The sequence below is a fragment of the Heterodontus francisci genome, chromosome 5 (assembly GCF_036365525.1).
Source record: "Heterodontus francisci isolate sHetFra1 chromosome 5, sHetFra1.hap1, whole genome shotgun sequence".
NCBI classification, from domain to species: Eukaryota; Metazoa; Chordata; class Chondrichthyes; order Heterodontiformes; family Heterodontidae; genus Heterodontus; species Heterodontus francisci.
Genome location: NC_090375.1, coordinates 67,166,862 through 67,181,607, shown reverse-complemented (window position 1 = coordinate 67,181,607; position 14,746 = coordinate 67,166,862). Strand labels below are relative to the sequence as shown.

General features: G+C 41.2%; 1 protein-coding gene across 3 annotated transcripts in view; it reads right to left on the bottom strand.

Moving 5' to 3' along the window:
• virma (vir like m6A methyltransferase associated) overlaps positions 1–14,746 on the bottom strand; it is a 152,825-nt gene that overhangs the window by 88,048 nt on the left and 50,031 nt on the right. For all 3 annotated transcript variants that reach the window (XM_068031581.1, XM_068031582.1, XM_068031583.1), the window contains exons 14-16: positions 5,566–5,801; positions 5,065–5,317; positions 1,920–2,137 (exon numbers count right to left, since the gene is read on the bottom strand). In XM_068031581.1, coding sequence (XP_067887682.1) covers positions 1,920–2,137; positions 5,065–5,317; positions 5,566–5,801 — 707 coding nt within the window. The remainder of the gene's footprint in view (positions 1–1,919; positions 2,138–5,064; positions 5,318–5,565; positions 5,802–14,746) is intronic.

The following is a 14,746-nucleotide window of genomic DNA, read 5'->3' as shown; positions in this document are numbered from 1 at the left end:
ATTTGGATTTTCAGAAGGCTTTTGATAAGGTCCCACATAGGGGGTTAGTAAACAAAATTAGAGCTCATGGGTCATTCTCAGGATGGCAGGCTGTTACTAGTGGGGTACCACAAGGATCAGTGATTGGCCACAGTTGTTCACAATCTATATAAATGATTTGGATACGGGGACAAATTGTAATATTTCCAAATTTGTTGATGACACAAAACTAGTTGGGAATGTAAGTTGTGAGGAGGATGCAAGGTGGCTTCAAGGGAATTTGGACAGGCTAAGTGAATGGGCATGAACATAGCAGATGGAATATAATGTGAATAACTGTGAAGTGATTCACTGTGGTAGAAAAAAACCCAGAAAGGCAGAGTATTTCTTAAATGGCAAGAGGTTGGGAAGTGTTGATGTCCAAAGAGACCTGAGTGTCCTTGATCATGAGTCACTAAAAGTGTGCAGGTGCAGCAAGCAATTAAGAAGGCAAATGGTATGTTGACCTTCATTGCAAGGGGACTTGAGTACAGGAGTAAAGATGTATTGCTGCAAATGCATAAAGCCTTGGTTAGACTGCACCTGAAGTAATGTGTACAGTTTTGGTCTCCTTATCCAAGCAAGGATATACTTGCTGTAGAGGGAGTGCAACGGAGGTTCACCAGATTAACCCCTGGGATGGCGGGATTGTCTTACGAGGAGAGACTGCAGAAACTGGGCCTGTATTCTCTAGAGTTTCAAAGAATGAGTGGTGATCTCATTAAAAATTACAAAATCCTTACAGGCTGTGACAGAGTAGATGGGGATATGATGTTTCCTCTGACTGGTGAGTCTAGAACCAGGGGACACAGTCTCAGAATAAGGGGCAAACCATTTAAGACGAGATGAGGAGGAATTTCTTTGCTCAGAGGGTGGTGAATCTGTGGAATTCTCTACCCCAGAGGGCTGTGGAAGCTCAATCATTGAGCAAGATAGAAATAGGTAGATTTCTGGATACTAATTACATCAAAAGATATGGGGATAGTGGGGAAAAATGATCAACCAACATCTGTTTGAATGGCGGAGCAGGTTCGACAGGCTGAATGGCCTACTCCTGTTCCTATTTCCTATGATCCTATGATGGAAACATGTTTGTAAGTACACCACCAGACCCCGGAGAAATATTTGGCATCACTAACAGATGATTCAGCAAACTGTTCAAGTGCAGAGTCTAAAAGTGCATAACCGTCACCTTTTACCAATGGAACAACCATACCAAAAACTACACCGGCAATCACAAATTAGGCCATAAATTTCAAGGTAATGGACCAGTTGAAAGCAGTTTCCATAATGTTAGAAAATACACATTTGATTAAAGAATATTTTAATATTTTTCTATTTGGTCAATCTCTCCAAATGAATATTGCAAATAGTATTTCAAACTATACAATTAATGCTTTGGCTTCAAGTAACCAAGTTCAATGCTATATCAAAGCCATGGTCCATGATCTTATCTAGCACTTCGGCTGCTCTCTACAATCTTTCTATTTGTGGCCTAGAACTGCGCAAATCTGTATGACAGATTTCAGATTATCCAAAAAGCATTCTACAAGTTATCTGATATTGGATCACCAACTGAAATTCAAATAGAATCATTAAGTAAACCAGCGATAAACTGTCCTATGACCTAACTTGGAATTCAGACTGGTCTTTTGAAGTGTTTGGATGGTATAGGCACAGAGACGTGTAGAATAATGTGTGCCATTCATTATGCTCAACAAGATCAGAAGATTATCATTTTAGTACTGAATTATTGCAAAGCCACAATTCTTTCAATAAGGACAACATTACTCATTTTAGTGGGGACTTACTCAGATCAAATCCCCAGCATATTATTCTTCTATTTAGTAGTCTAAAAAGGTTTAAAGTAAAAGCTTTGAAAATGTTTTGAATACCATTACCTCTTCAAATAGAAAAACCCATATTCATGTTCTGTTAAAAACATCATGGTCCTGAGACAGGTAAGTACTGTGGTATATGTAGTCTCACTGTTGGCTAGTGTTTGCAAGAAACTGTCACATATTTGTGACAGAAGTTCTCCATTTGGCAGGGAATTGGACAGTTGTTCCAGATCGGAACTGGGTCCCTCAGTTGAGTTCGTCAAGATCAGCGAAATGTCCTGCAAGAGGGAAAAAAGGAACCTGCATCAGAATACCATATATGGATCTTTGTTTCAACTTGCATTACAGACTATACGAACATACGAATTCGGAGCAGGAGTAGGCCACTCAGCCCTTTGAGCCTGCTCCTCCATTCAATAAGTTCATGGATGTACTGATTACTCCACATGTCCACCTACCCCCGATAACCTTCCATCCCCTTGCTTATCAAGAATCCATCTACCTCTGCCTTAAAAATATTCAAAGATTCTGCTTCCACCGCCATTTGAGGAAGAGAATTCCAAAGACTCCCGACCCTCAAAGGAAAAAGTTCTCCTCATCTCTGCCTTAAATGGGTGACCCCTTATTTTAAACAGTGACCCCTAGTTCTAGATTCTCCCACAAGAGGAAACATCCTTTCCACATCCATCCTGTTAAGACCCTTCGGGATCTTGTATGTTTCAATCAAGTCGCCTCTTAGTCTTCTAAATTCCAGTGGATATAAGCCTAGCATGTCCAATCTTCCCTCGTAAGACAGCCCGCCCATTCCTGGTATTAGCCTAGTAAACCTTCTCTGCACTGCCTCCAACGCATTTACATCCTTCCTTAAATAAGGAGACCAATACTGTACACAGTATTCCAGATGTGGTCTCACCAATGCCTTGTATAGCTGAAGCATAACCTCCCTACTTCTGTATTCAATTCCCCTCACAATAAACGATAACATTCTATTAGGCTTCCATAACTTAGCATGTCACACTTGAGTGAAAAGAATCCATCAATCTTCTACATTAGAGGGTGAGCTAATAACTACAACGGAAGAAATAACCAAATTTATATTCTTAAAAAGGTGTGATTAAAAAATATTCCTATTTTAGTTTCAAAGCGAGAACTGAACTTCAAAAGGATTTTTGTTGCATAGGGGCCAGTATTCAGAACCAGGGAGGACTGACCCTTGATCAGAAGAAGCAGCTGGCCAAAGATAAACTGGATTTATCTAAGTGGGCCCTTTCCAACCAGAACACCTTGTTTTTGAATTTGCACAACTAAGAAATTGTAAACAATTTTATTTTTTACGAAACAGTTCTGTAGGGAAATGGAGATGGTTGCTCGATCAACGTGATAATTTCACTTAATCCATTTTGAAAATCAATAGAGAGAAACCCCTAGATAGTTTCTTTACGAAAGCCTTCCAGTAGTTTATGAATTCATACCTATGCAAATGGATTGACATTTTCAACACTATTCTTGCATAAGTCCTTGCTTGCATTACACATTCTTGTAAAATATTACACATATCCAAAAAGATTTTCAATAGATGACAATTTATGAGCCAGTAAATCAGCAGTAAAATGGATTCAGACTTATTGGAAAGAGCTAGCCAATCCAGGATTTTTTTAGTTTTTGCTTAAGTTTTGTGTTCATTAAGATGAGTGCTGTTTTAGCTGGGGTAGGATTTTTTTTAATTATAGGCACTCAATATCAAGATCAAGGACTCCCAGGTTAACTGCAGTGTAAAGTTTCCCTAATCTGACCCATCTCTCATTGCGTGAGGGCAATATGTTTCTATTTTCCATAGAAGGCATCTTGTGGTCTCTGAATGATTGCTGGTTGGTGCCAAGTTAGGAGCAGTTTGGTGCTTTTGGCCCACAGCCACTACAAACTGACTGAGATTGCCCAAACACATTTCATCCATGACTCTTACAGCAAGATGACAGAAGAGACATGGATACCATCAGGCTGGAATGGGCTGGGCTGGGCTGTCAGGTACCAGAGATGAAAGGGCAGTGTTTAACTCTCTCATACCTAGTTGCTTCATAGTGGAATTTTGAAGCAGCTGTAAATCAGAAAAATTCAGATCAATCTCATGTTAAATTTAATTTTCCTATTTTCTTCATCTATATTGAAAACAGCTCAATCATCATCTGCTTCAGGGTCATAGGACCACATCAATTATTTTATGTAGCCCAATGCATGGCTGAACAGCTGTTACTAGCATGCTGAGAACAGAAATTCAGCTGCCTTCATATACAAGCATCCTATTTTTGCAATACAAAAATGAATATTGTTCTACCAACAACCTTTTGGAAAATTTACTCATTTAATCTCTCAATTTTCTTGCTTGAAGCTTAGCAGCAATAGATTTCCTGTTGGCATTGTGCTCCCCTGTGCACCAGAGTCAAGTACATATTACAGCATATTATTAAAAATAAACATTATGAGAATAGATTACTGCCTCTTCCTGCAGCTATTCTAGAAATTTTACTACGCTTGGAGAGCTATCTTGTGAACATTGACCTGCACTTGTTTTCACTAGACTAAAACTGATACAAATGTGTAAACCTAAGTCAGCATTTCAAATTCTCTTCTACATTACTTTCTTGATTTGCAGCTCTTGTATTTTGTCAGAATAGGTTTGCTCTGTTGTAAAAATGCAGTTTCAAACCATTATGTTAGTGAAAGAAATCAAATTTCTACCTTTGGGAATTATTTACCTTGTAAAATGCCAGACCAGAAATATTTGTAACCAATTCATTGGACTGAGTTTGCCCCTGTCAAAAAACTGCTCTTAAGAATACCACACCCATATTGTTATAAAATCAAATCTATATTTCAAGTAAAAAGCAACAAGTTTAACAAACGGAAGAAGCAAGTCCATTATTCACTTTTAAACACTCTCCTTTATGCTACTAGGAGATTCAATGAGAAACACAGAATACAAAAGCCCTTTTACAAGGATGTGTGTCTGGTATTTGGCTCTGTCAGCAGTTGCGAATACTGCCTTGTCACGATCATAGGCTCAGCTACATGAATATAAAGTCTGTATTAGTTTCAAGGCAACTGGGCATTTTTGGTAACATTGAGAGGAGGATTTCGTTTCTCTAAATGTACAAGATTAATCTAAAAGTGAGATGAGGCAAAAGTCAGCTTAAGTAAAATAAATTACCTGGTCACAGAGGGACTGCACAAAAGAAGCAACATATTCAGCACAATGCTGGTGATGTACGTTGTCGACCACTGTCTGTAGCAATTCCAGCATCACCTGAAATACCTCCGCAAATCTCTCATCGCCTTTGCTGGTTCCACTTAAAAGATGCAACAGGGCAGCCTTGCAAGCTCCATGTGAAGCTAAAGAATCCAACAGTGCAAGCAGACGTGCAGTCTGGGCAGTGAAGGGCTTCTCTTTCCCTTCTAAAGGACTGTGAGATAGAAATTATTTGATAAAACAAAGAATTTCTTAATTGAATAAAAAAGGTTCCCTGCTCAAACAAATAGAATTATTTAAAAACGGAGCTTCTCATGTTTTATTCTGACTTCCAAATCAAACTTGCCAGTTTAAAAAACATTAATACTATAAAAATACCCTCAACAACTTCCAGGAAACAATCTCTGAAAAGTGACAGCACCACAATCAGGTAAAAGAGCTGGAGCACAAAAAAACGATTACCTGCTTAATTCTTCTACAATCAGATCTAACACAGTTCTCAGGATAAGGAGAGCTGTCGGAGAAGCTAGATCACACAGTTGTATACACACACGCCTCAGTATTTGTTGCAGAGGCTGGCACGTGGATCCAAAGCTGGAACGTACTATTTCTTGCAGAAACTTTGCTTGCATTTGAAGGTGAATGCTCCACAGTTTTCGGGTGTTCAGTGCAATAGCTATACCTTCTGCTGAAATTGGCTGTCAAACAACATAACATTTTTGTGGTTATGCATAGAAAAAAATACTGGTCACACTTATGAGCTAAAATGATACACCATTGACCCTATAGGTGCAGACACGATCACCACAGCTTCACAAATAAACAAGCCTTGGTTCTCAGACAGCATCACATATTTGGTCGCTTTTGTGATTTTGGGTGCAAAATATGCCTCATCACTAGAACACTGTAGATATTATTACCCTTGCAATTACTTTTCTTTTTAAAGTATTTGAAATCTCATTTTACTCAGCCTCATTAGCCAACCAGTAAGACTCACCTATCTGTTTGATGCTGAAATTATTCTTGGAGAATACGACTTGCTTTTATACGGGGCCTTTAACGAGGTAAAACTTCGCAAGGCATGTAATCAGACAGAAAAACTAACATGGAACCAAGGAAGGAGACATTAGGACAGGTGACCAAATGCTTGATCAAAGGGGTAGGCTTTAAGCAGCATCTTAAGGGGAGGGGTGGGCGACAGGACAGGGAGCTTTATGGAGAGAATGAGAGTTTAGAGCATAGACAGCTGATGACACTGTCACCAATGATGGGGCAAAGGAAGTCGGGATGCGCAAGAGGTCTGAATTGCAGAAACGCAGAGTTCATGGAGGGTTGTAGGGCTGGAGGAGGTTACAAAGACAAGGTATGGTAAGATCATGGAGGAATTGAAAACAAGGATGAAAATTTTAAACTTGTGGCTGTTGGTGCAGCAAAGTCTATGTAGTTAAGTGAGCACAGGAGTTACGGTTGAATGGGAGTTGGCGGGAGTTCTAGTACAGGCAGCAAGAGTTTTTGATGTGCTCAAGATTATGGAGGGTGTAAGATGGGAGGCCATCCAGGTATTGGTTAAAAACATCAAAACAGAAAATACAGTCCCCACCATCTAGAGTGGGCATGATAGTGTCAACACAATTTGCCCACTATACGTGGTGGGCGCTGTAACCAAGAAATTTTAAAACAGTACTTTGATTCAAGAGTACTTGGCTTTCAAAGCACGGGCGAGAAAGGTCTTCAAGATCCTGTAGTTGTGCATCATCCCCTGCAATGGTGAGAAGCTCAACAAGCCAGCATCAAAGGCTGCAGCTGCTCTAGAGGTCATGGGTTTTCGGGGGGGGTGGGGGGGGGGGGGGGGGGGAGGGTTTAGTGGGGGGTTTGGTGGGGTGGACTGGAGGCAGCAATGCCACCGTTGCATATTTGAAAGATTACAAGCAGTTCCAATTATACAGTCATCATAAATGAGGAGTCATTTTCATTTCTTGCCCTAAATAACATATTTGTGAAAGGGTCCCCAAGAACCAATGATAATTGCATTTTCACAACAGATGAGGCAAAGAATTAAAGAATTATTCTACTTGAACTGGTTGAAATAGTCAATGCATTTAATACATTTAAAGCTACGCCCTTGTAATTGACACCTATGGCAATGGCAAATGGTATGCACCATTTGCCCAACATAGACAACCGTCCGGAATAAGCGCAGACGGTGCAAGCGGTCGGGACTGTACTGAAAATCTGTTTAGAATTTCGCTGCAAGGGTGTAATAAAATGTTAGCTATATTATTCATTGTACCATTAATATTGACATTGATCACAAGTCGTGGGAGTCAGTTGCCAGCAATCGCCAGAGCTGGCGGGCAACCATAAAGGCGGGGCTAAAGCGTGGCGAGTCGAAGACACTTAGCAGTTGGCAGGAAAAAAGACAGAAGCGCAAGGAGAGAGCCAACTGTGTAACAGCCCCAACAACCAATTTTATCTGCAGCACCTGTGGAAGAGTCTGTCACTCTAGAATTGGCCTTTATAGCCACTCCAGGCTTTGCTGCACAAACCACTGACCACCTCCAGGCGCTTACCCATTGTCTCTCGAGACAAGGAGGCCAAAGAAGAACTATTAATATCAGACATTAATTACCAAGATTCATAAAATACCAATAATGAGCAAAAGGTGGGGGAGTTGCATTGCTGGTTAGAGGAAATTAACACAATAGTGAGGAAAGATATTAGCTCTGACAATGTGGAATCTGTATGGGTAGAGCTGAGAAACACTAAGGGGCAAAAAACATTAGTGGGGGTTGTATATAGACCCCCCCAAACTGTAGTGGTGATTTTGGGAATGGCATTAAACAGGAAATTAGAGACATATGTGATAAAGGAACATCTGTAATTATGGATGATTTTCATCTGCATATAGATAAGGAAAATCAAATTAGTTACAATACCGTAGAGGAGGAATTCTTGGACTGTATACAGGATGGTTTTCTGGACCAATACGTTGAGGTCCCAACTAGAGAACAGGCCATCCTAGACTGGGCATTGTGTAATGAGAGGGGAATAATTGACCATCTAGTTGTGTGAGACCCCTTGGGGATGAGCATCCATAATATGATACAATTCTTAATCAAGATGGAGAGTGGCGTAATTGATTCTGAGGCTAGAGTCCTGAATCTTAGTAAAGGAAACTACAAAGATATGAGGTGCAAGTTGGCTATGATGGATTGGGAAATGTTACTTAAAGGGATGACGGCAGAAAGGCAATGGCAAACATTCAAAGTGGACATGGATAAACTGCAATAATTGTTTATTCCTGTCTGGCGCAAAAGCAAAACGGGAAAGGTAGCCAAACCATGGCTTACAAGGGAAATTAGAGATAGCATTAGATCCAAGGTAGAGGCATATAAATTCGCCAGAAAAAACAGACCTGAGGATTGGGAGTAGCTTAGAATTCAGCAAAGGAGGACCAAGGGATTGATTAAGAAGGGGAAAATAGAGGACGAGAGCAAGCTTGCGGGGAACATAAAAACTGACTGTAAAAGTTTCTATAGGTCTGTGAAGAGAAAAAGATTGGTGAAGACAAATGTAGGTCCCTTACAGTCAGAAACAGGGGAATTTATGGGGAACAAAGAAATGGCTGACCAACTAAATGCGTATTTTGTTTTTGTCTTCACAAAGGAGAACACAAATATCATAACAGAAATGTTGGGGAACACAAGGTTTAGTGAGAGAGAGGAACTGAAGGAAATCAGTATTAGTAGAGAAATGGTGTTGGGGAAATTGATGGGATTGACAGCCGATAAATGCCCAGGGCCTGATGGTATGCATCTAAGTACTTAAGGAAGTGGCCCTAGAAATAGTGGATGCATTGGTGGTCATCTTCCAAGATTCTATAGACTCTGGAACAGTTCATGCAGATTGGAGGGTAGCTAACGTAACCCCACTATTGAATAGGGAGGTAGAGAGAAAGCAGGGAATTATAGACCAGGCAGCCTGACGTCTGTAGTGGGGAAAATTCTAGAGTCCATTATCAAAGATTTTATAGCAGAGCACTTGGAGCACAGTGGTAGAATCGGACAGAGTCAGCATGGATTTACGAAAGGGAAATCATGCTTGACAAATCTACTAGAATTCTTCGAGGATGTAACTAGTAGAGTTGATGAGGGGGAACCAGTGGATGTGGTTTATTTGGACTTTCAGAAGGCTTTCGACAAAGTCCCACATAAGAGATTAGCATGTAAAATTAAAGCGCATTGGATTGGGGATAGTGTATTGCGATGGATAGAAAACTGATTGGCAGATAGGAAACAGAGTAGGGGTAAATGGGTCTTTTCCAAATGGCAGGCAGTGACTTTTTTTTTTAAAAAAGAGATACAGCACTGAAACAGGCCCTTCGGCCCACCGATTCTGTGCCGACCATCAACCACCCATTTATACTAATCCTACACTAATCCCATATTCCTACCACATCCCCACCTGTCCCTATATTTCCCTACCACCTACCTATACTAGGGGCAATTTATAATGGCCAATTTACCTACCAACCTGCAAGTCCTTTTGGCTTGTGGGAGGAAACCGGAGCACCCAGAGAAAACCCACGCAGACACAGGGAGAACTTGCAAATTCCACACAGGCAGTACCCAGAATTGAACCCGGGTCGCTGGAGCTGTGAGGCTGCGGTGCTAACCACTGCGCCGCCCTAGTGGGGTACCTCAGGGATCGGTGCTAGGACCCCAGCTATTCACAATATATATTATTGATTTAGATGAGGGAACTAAAAGTAATATCTCCAAATTTGCAGGCGACACAAAACTGGTTGGGAGGGTGAGTTGTGAGAAGGATGCAGAGAGGCTTCAGGGTGATTTGGAAAAGTTCAGTGAGTGGGCAAATGATGGCAGATGCAGTATAATGTGGATAAGTGCGAGGTTATCCACTTTGGTAGCAAAAACAGGAAGGCAGATTATCTGAATGGCTATAAACTGAGAGAGGTGAACATGCAACGAGACCTGGGTGTTCTCATACACCAGTCGCTGAAGGCAAGCATGCAGGTCCAACAGGCTGTAAAAAAGGCAAATGGAACGTTGGCTTTCGTAGCGAGAGGATTCGAGTACAGGAGCAGGGATGTCTTGCTGCAATTATACAGGGCCTTGGTGAGGCCACACCTGGAATATTGTGTCCAGTTTTGATATCATCTGAGGAAGGATGTTCTTGCTATATAGAGGGAGTGCAGCGAAGTTCACCAGACTGATTCCTGGGATGGCGGGACTGACATATGAGGAAAGATTGAGTCGGCTAGGATTATATTCTCTGGAGTTCAGAAGAGTGAGGGGGGAATCTCATAGAAACCTATAAAATTCTAACAGGACTTGACAGGGTAGATGCAGGAAGGATGTTCCCGATAGTGGGGTGTCCAGAACCAGGGGTCATAGTTTAAGGATAAGGGGTAAACCATTCAGGACTGAGATAAGGAGAAATTTCTTCACCCAGAGAGTTGTGAACCTGTGGAATTTGGTAACACAAAAAGCGGTTGAGGCCAAAACATTATACGTTTTCAAGGAGTTAGATATAGCTTTTGGGTTTAAAGGGATCAAAGGATATGGGGCGAAAGCGGGAACAGGTTACTGAGTTGGATGATCAGCCATGATCATAATGAATGGCGGAGCAGGCTCGAAGGGCCGAATGGCCTACTCCTGCTCCCAATTTCTATGTTTCAATGTATCTATAGTTATGACAAAAGGCTTGAAAATGCAGGCTTTTCTCAACTTCAATGAAAGCAATTAAAGGTTGGGTGGGGAGAATCGAAGAAAGATTTTTTAAGATTAAAAAAGCAAAAAATTGCTTCCATCAACAATATTTGGGGAACATACTCCAAAGTTACTCTCCAAGTCACACACCATCCTGACTTGGAACTGTATCACCACCACTCCTTCACTGTCCCCGAGTCAAAATCCCAGAACTCCCTCCTAACAGCACTGTTGGTGTACCTGCACCACATGGACCACAGTGATTTAAGGCGGCGGCTCACCACCGCCTCTCAAGGGCAATTAAGGATGGACAATAATTCTGGCCTTGCTAATGATGCTCACATCCCACAAATAAATAGAAAAAAAATTCCTTCACTCAAAGGAGTGAAGTTAGAAGAATTGTTTTCACACAGATATGCAACACTTTATCAAAGCAGCTAATGAGCCAGACTATGCTGGATTAAGAAACAGAGAGCTAAGTGAAGAAGAGGCTTAGCTTGATGCTATTCCTAGGTAAAATACTCTGGAAGATTCATTACAGCTATTAACAGAGGGTACTTTGTTGATTTGAAATTTCAAATATCTCCTTCCAACACAAACTCTTTAAAGGCAATTTTAAGATCCTGTCATACTTCAGAGTGTAAACGCACCATATGATGTAGTATCATGCCACAAATTCTAGGTTTAATTCCAGATTTCTGTTGCGTTAGCTCTCAGCCGGGGCAACACAGAGAAGTATTTTTGGGGACACAATATTCTACAGGCAAAGTGGATCAAGAAACATTAGCCAGGGTTTCCTTCCCCAATTGCTAAACAATGACTCCTGCTTAAAATATGCATGTTTGTGATCAAGCAAGGACAAGGTTCAGTTTGATGGTGAGATCACAGGGTTGAATGGCCTATGAACATTCATCTTTAGACTTGCGTTTGTGGGCGGCGCAGTGGTTAGCGGCGCAATGGTTCGCACCACAGCCTCACAGCTCCAGGGACCCGGGTTCGATTCTGGGTACTGCCTATGCGGAGTTTGCAAGTTCTCCCAGTGACCGCTTGGGTTTTCGCCAGGTGCTCCGGTTTCCTCCCACAGCCAAAGACTTGCAGGTTGAGAGGTAAATTGGCCATTATAAATTGCCCCTAGTGTAGGTAGGTAGTAGGGAATATGGGATTACTGTAGGGTTAGTATAAATGGGTGGTTGTTGGTCGGCACAGACTCGGTGGGCCAAAGTGTCTGTTTCAGTGCTGTATCTCTAAATAAATAAACAAAATTAAAAATTAAAAAAAATAAATATGAATAATGCCAATTGGATGAGTTAGAGGACTGCGGGGAGGCACTGAACTATATACAACAAAGAAAAGGGAAGGAAATTGGAAAGCTGTTTAAAGCAAAAAACTGTTTACTTACCTCTACATCAATTCTCTTCTACTGTATTTTTCTTTGGTTCATATTAAAAGACATACTCAAAAGGTAAGATGTTGCCGTGCATATCTACCAAAAACACCACTGCGACTAATTTTAAAATATTCAATCTTACGAGATGGTGATTTGACTTGCCTTGCAATCAAGATATTTTTTCAACATTAAGGCTAAGGCACAAAGAGATCCCTGAAACTCTATGAGTACACCCTGTTGTTCACCAACAGCAATCAGAGGCGCTTTGAACCAAGGTTCAGAAACAGGCATTATGTTTCTACACCAAGTGACATCAGTAAAATTATGTATCCAATCAGAAAGCCAGCCACATCATGGTCAGCTTTAAAAATGTAATTTAGTGATAAAGTGTGTACTTGCTGAATGAATACTCAAAATGAAGGCTATTACAGAATATGGACTTAACCTGGAATATCCCTTTGACTTAATCACAATTACATCCAAGGAGTTCGATGAACAAAATTAGGAGATTACATACCAAGTCCAGCCACTTCACAGCATTGACAATCAAGGATTTTTTTTTAAATTCTCCTTTCTTGTCCATTTCAAAACATCTCCCCTCCTCACTCCACCCCAAAGGATTGCAGTCCTTTCTGGGAGCAATTGCATTAGTGTAGGCCACCCTCCAATGCCTTGCCTTAATTAGCTATTTGCTATGTGGGAGCTTCAACACTAAGTATTCTGTGCTATACAACTATGGGGGAGCAGTATTCCAGCCTGATCCTTTCCGCAGTTGGCGACATATTAATTACCAGAAAATGACTAGTTAGTAAAGTGCAGAAGCTATGATCAATATTCCCCTCCCTAACTGTGTTAGGCCCACCAGTATCCCACCCGAGAACCACTAACCAGCACTGACCAGGGATCGAATCAGGGACTTACCCAGTCTACATGGGGGGCAGCTATTCATTGAATAAAGTTACCGAGCCTTTGATTTTGTTGATGGTTCATATTTTCTTTTTTAGGCCCTGCTGAATGTTTGTTGAAACACATACATACACATGCCCTAAATATTGTGTCATTTTAAAACTACTACCAGAATGTATAGGCCCAGGATTCTAATGCATTGCCCTCTCATTATAATTGCATCATAGGGACACAGGAACATAAACTAACATGGAAATAGGAGGAGTAGGCCATTTGGCCCCTCAAGCCTGCTCTGCCATTCAACTAGATCACAGCTGATCTACCTCAATGCCATTTTCCCGCACTATCCCTCTATCTCTTGACATCTTTAACATCTAAAAATCTATCAATCTTTGTTTTAAACATACTGAGCCTCCACAGCCCTCTGGGGTAGAGAATTCCAAAGATTCACCACCCTCCGAGTGAGGAATTTCCTCCTCATCTCAGTACTAAATAGCCTACCTCTTATTCTGAGACTGTGTCCCTTGGTTCCCCTATTCCAGCCAGGGGAATCATCTTTCCTGTATCAACCTTGTTGAGCCCTGTAAGAATTTTGTATCCTTCAATCAGATCACCTCTCATTCTTCTACACTCTAGAGAATACAGGCCCAGTCTCCTCAATCTCTCCTCACAGGACAATCCCGCCATCCCAGGAATCAGTTTGGTGAACCTTTGTTCCACTCCCTCTATGGCAAGTATATCCTTCCTCAGGTAAGGAGACCAAAACTGCATACAATACTCCAGGTGCTGTTTACCAAGGCACTATACAATTGCAGCAAGATTTCTTTAATCCTGTACTCAAATCCTCTTGCAATAAAGGCCAACATACCATTTGCCTTCCTAATTGCTTGCTGCACCTGCACGTTAGCTTTCAGTGATTCATGAACAAGGACACCCAGGTCCCTTTGGACATCCACACTTCCCAATCTCTCACCATTTAAGAAATACTCCGCATTTCTGTTTTTCCTACCAAAGTAGATAACTTCACATTTTTCAACATTATATTTCATCTGCTATGTTCTTGCCCACTCACTTAGCCTGTCTAAATCCCCTTGAACCCTCTTTGCATCCTCCTCACAACTCACAGTACCACCTAGTTTTGTGTCATCAGCAAACTTGGAAATATTACATTTGGTCCCCACATCCAAATCATTGATATAGATTGTGAATAGCCGGGCCCCAAGCACTGATCTTTGTGGTACCCCACCAGTCACAGCCTGCTAACCTGAAAATGACCCATTTATTCCTACTCTCTGCTTTCTGTCTGTTAACCAATTCTCAATCCATACCAGTATATTAACCACAATCCCATGTGCTCTAATTTTCCTTACGAAGGAGTGTGGGACCTTATCAAAAGCCTTCTGAAAATCCAAATACACCACATCCACTGGCTCCCCCTTATCTACTCTGCTAGTTACATCCTCAAAAACCTCTTACAAATTTGTCAAACATGATTTCCATTTAATAAATCCATGTTGACTCTGCCCAATCCTATCAGATATCATCAAATTAGGCTAATGTAGGAGTAAGAACACATCATTCATTTACTCACTACAAAGTTCCTTTAAAAGAACATCCA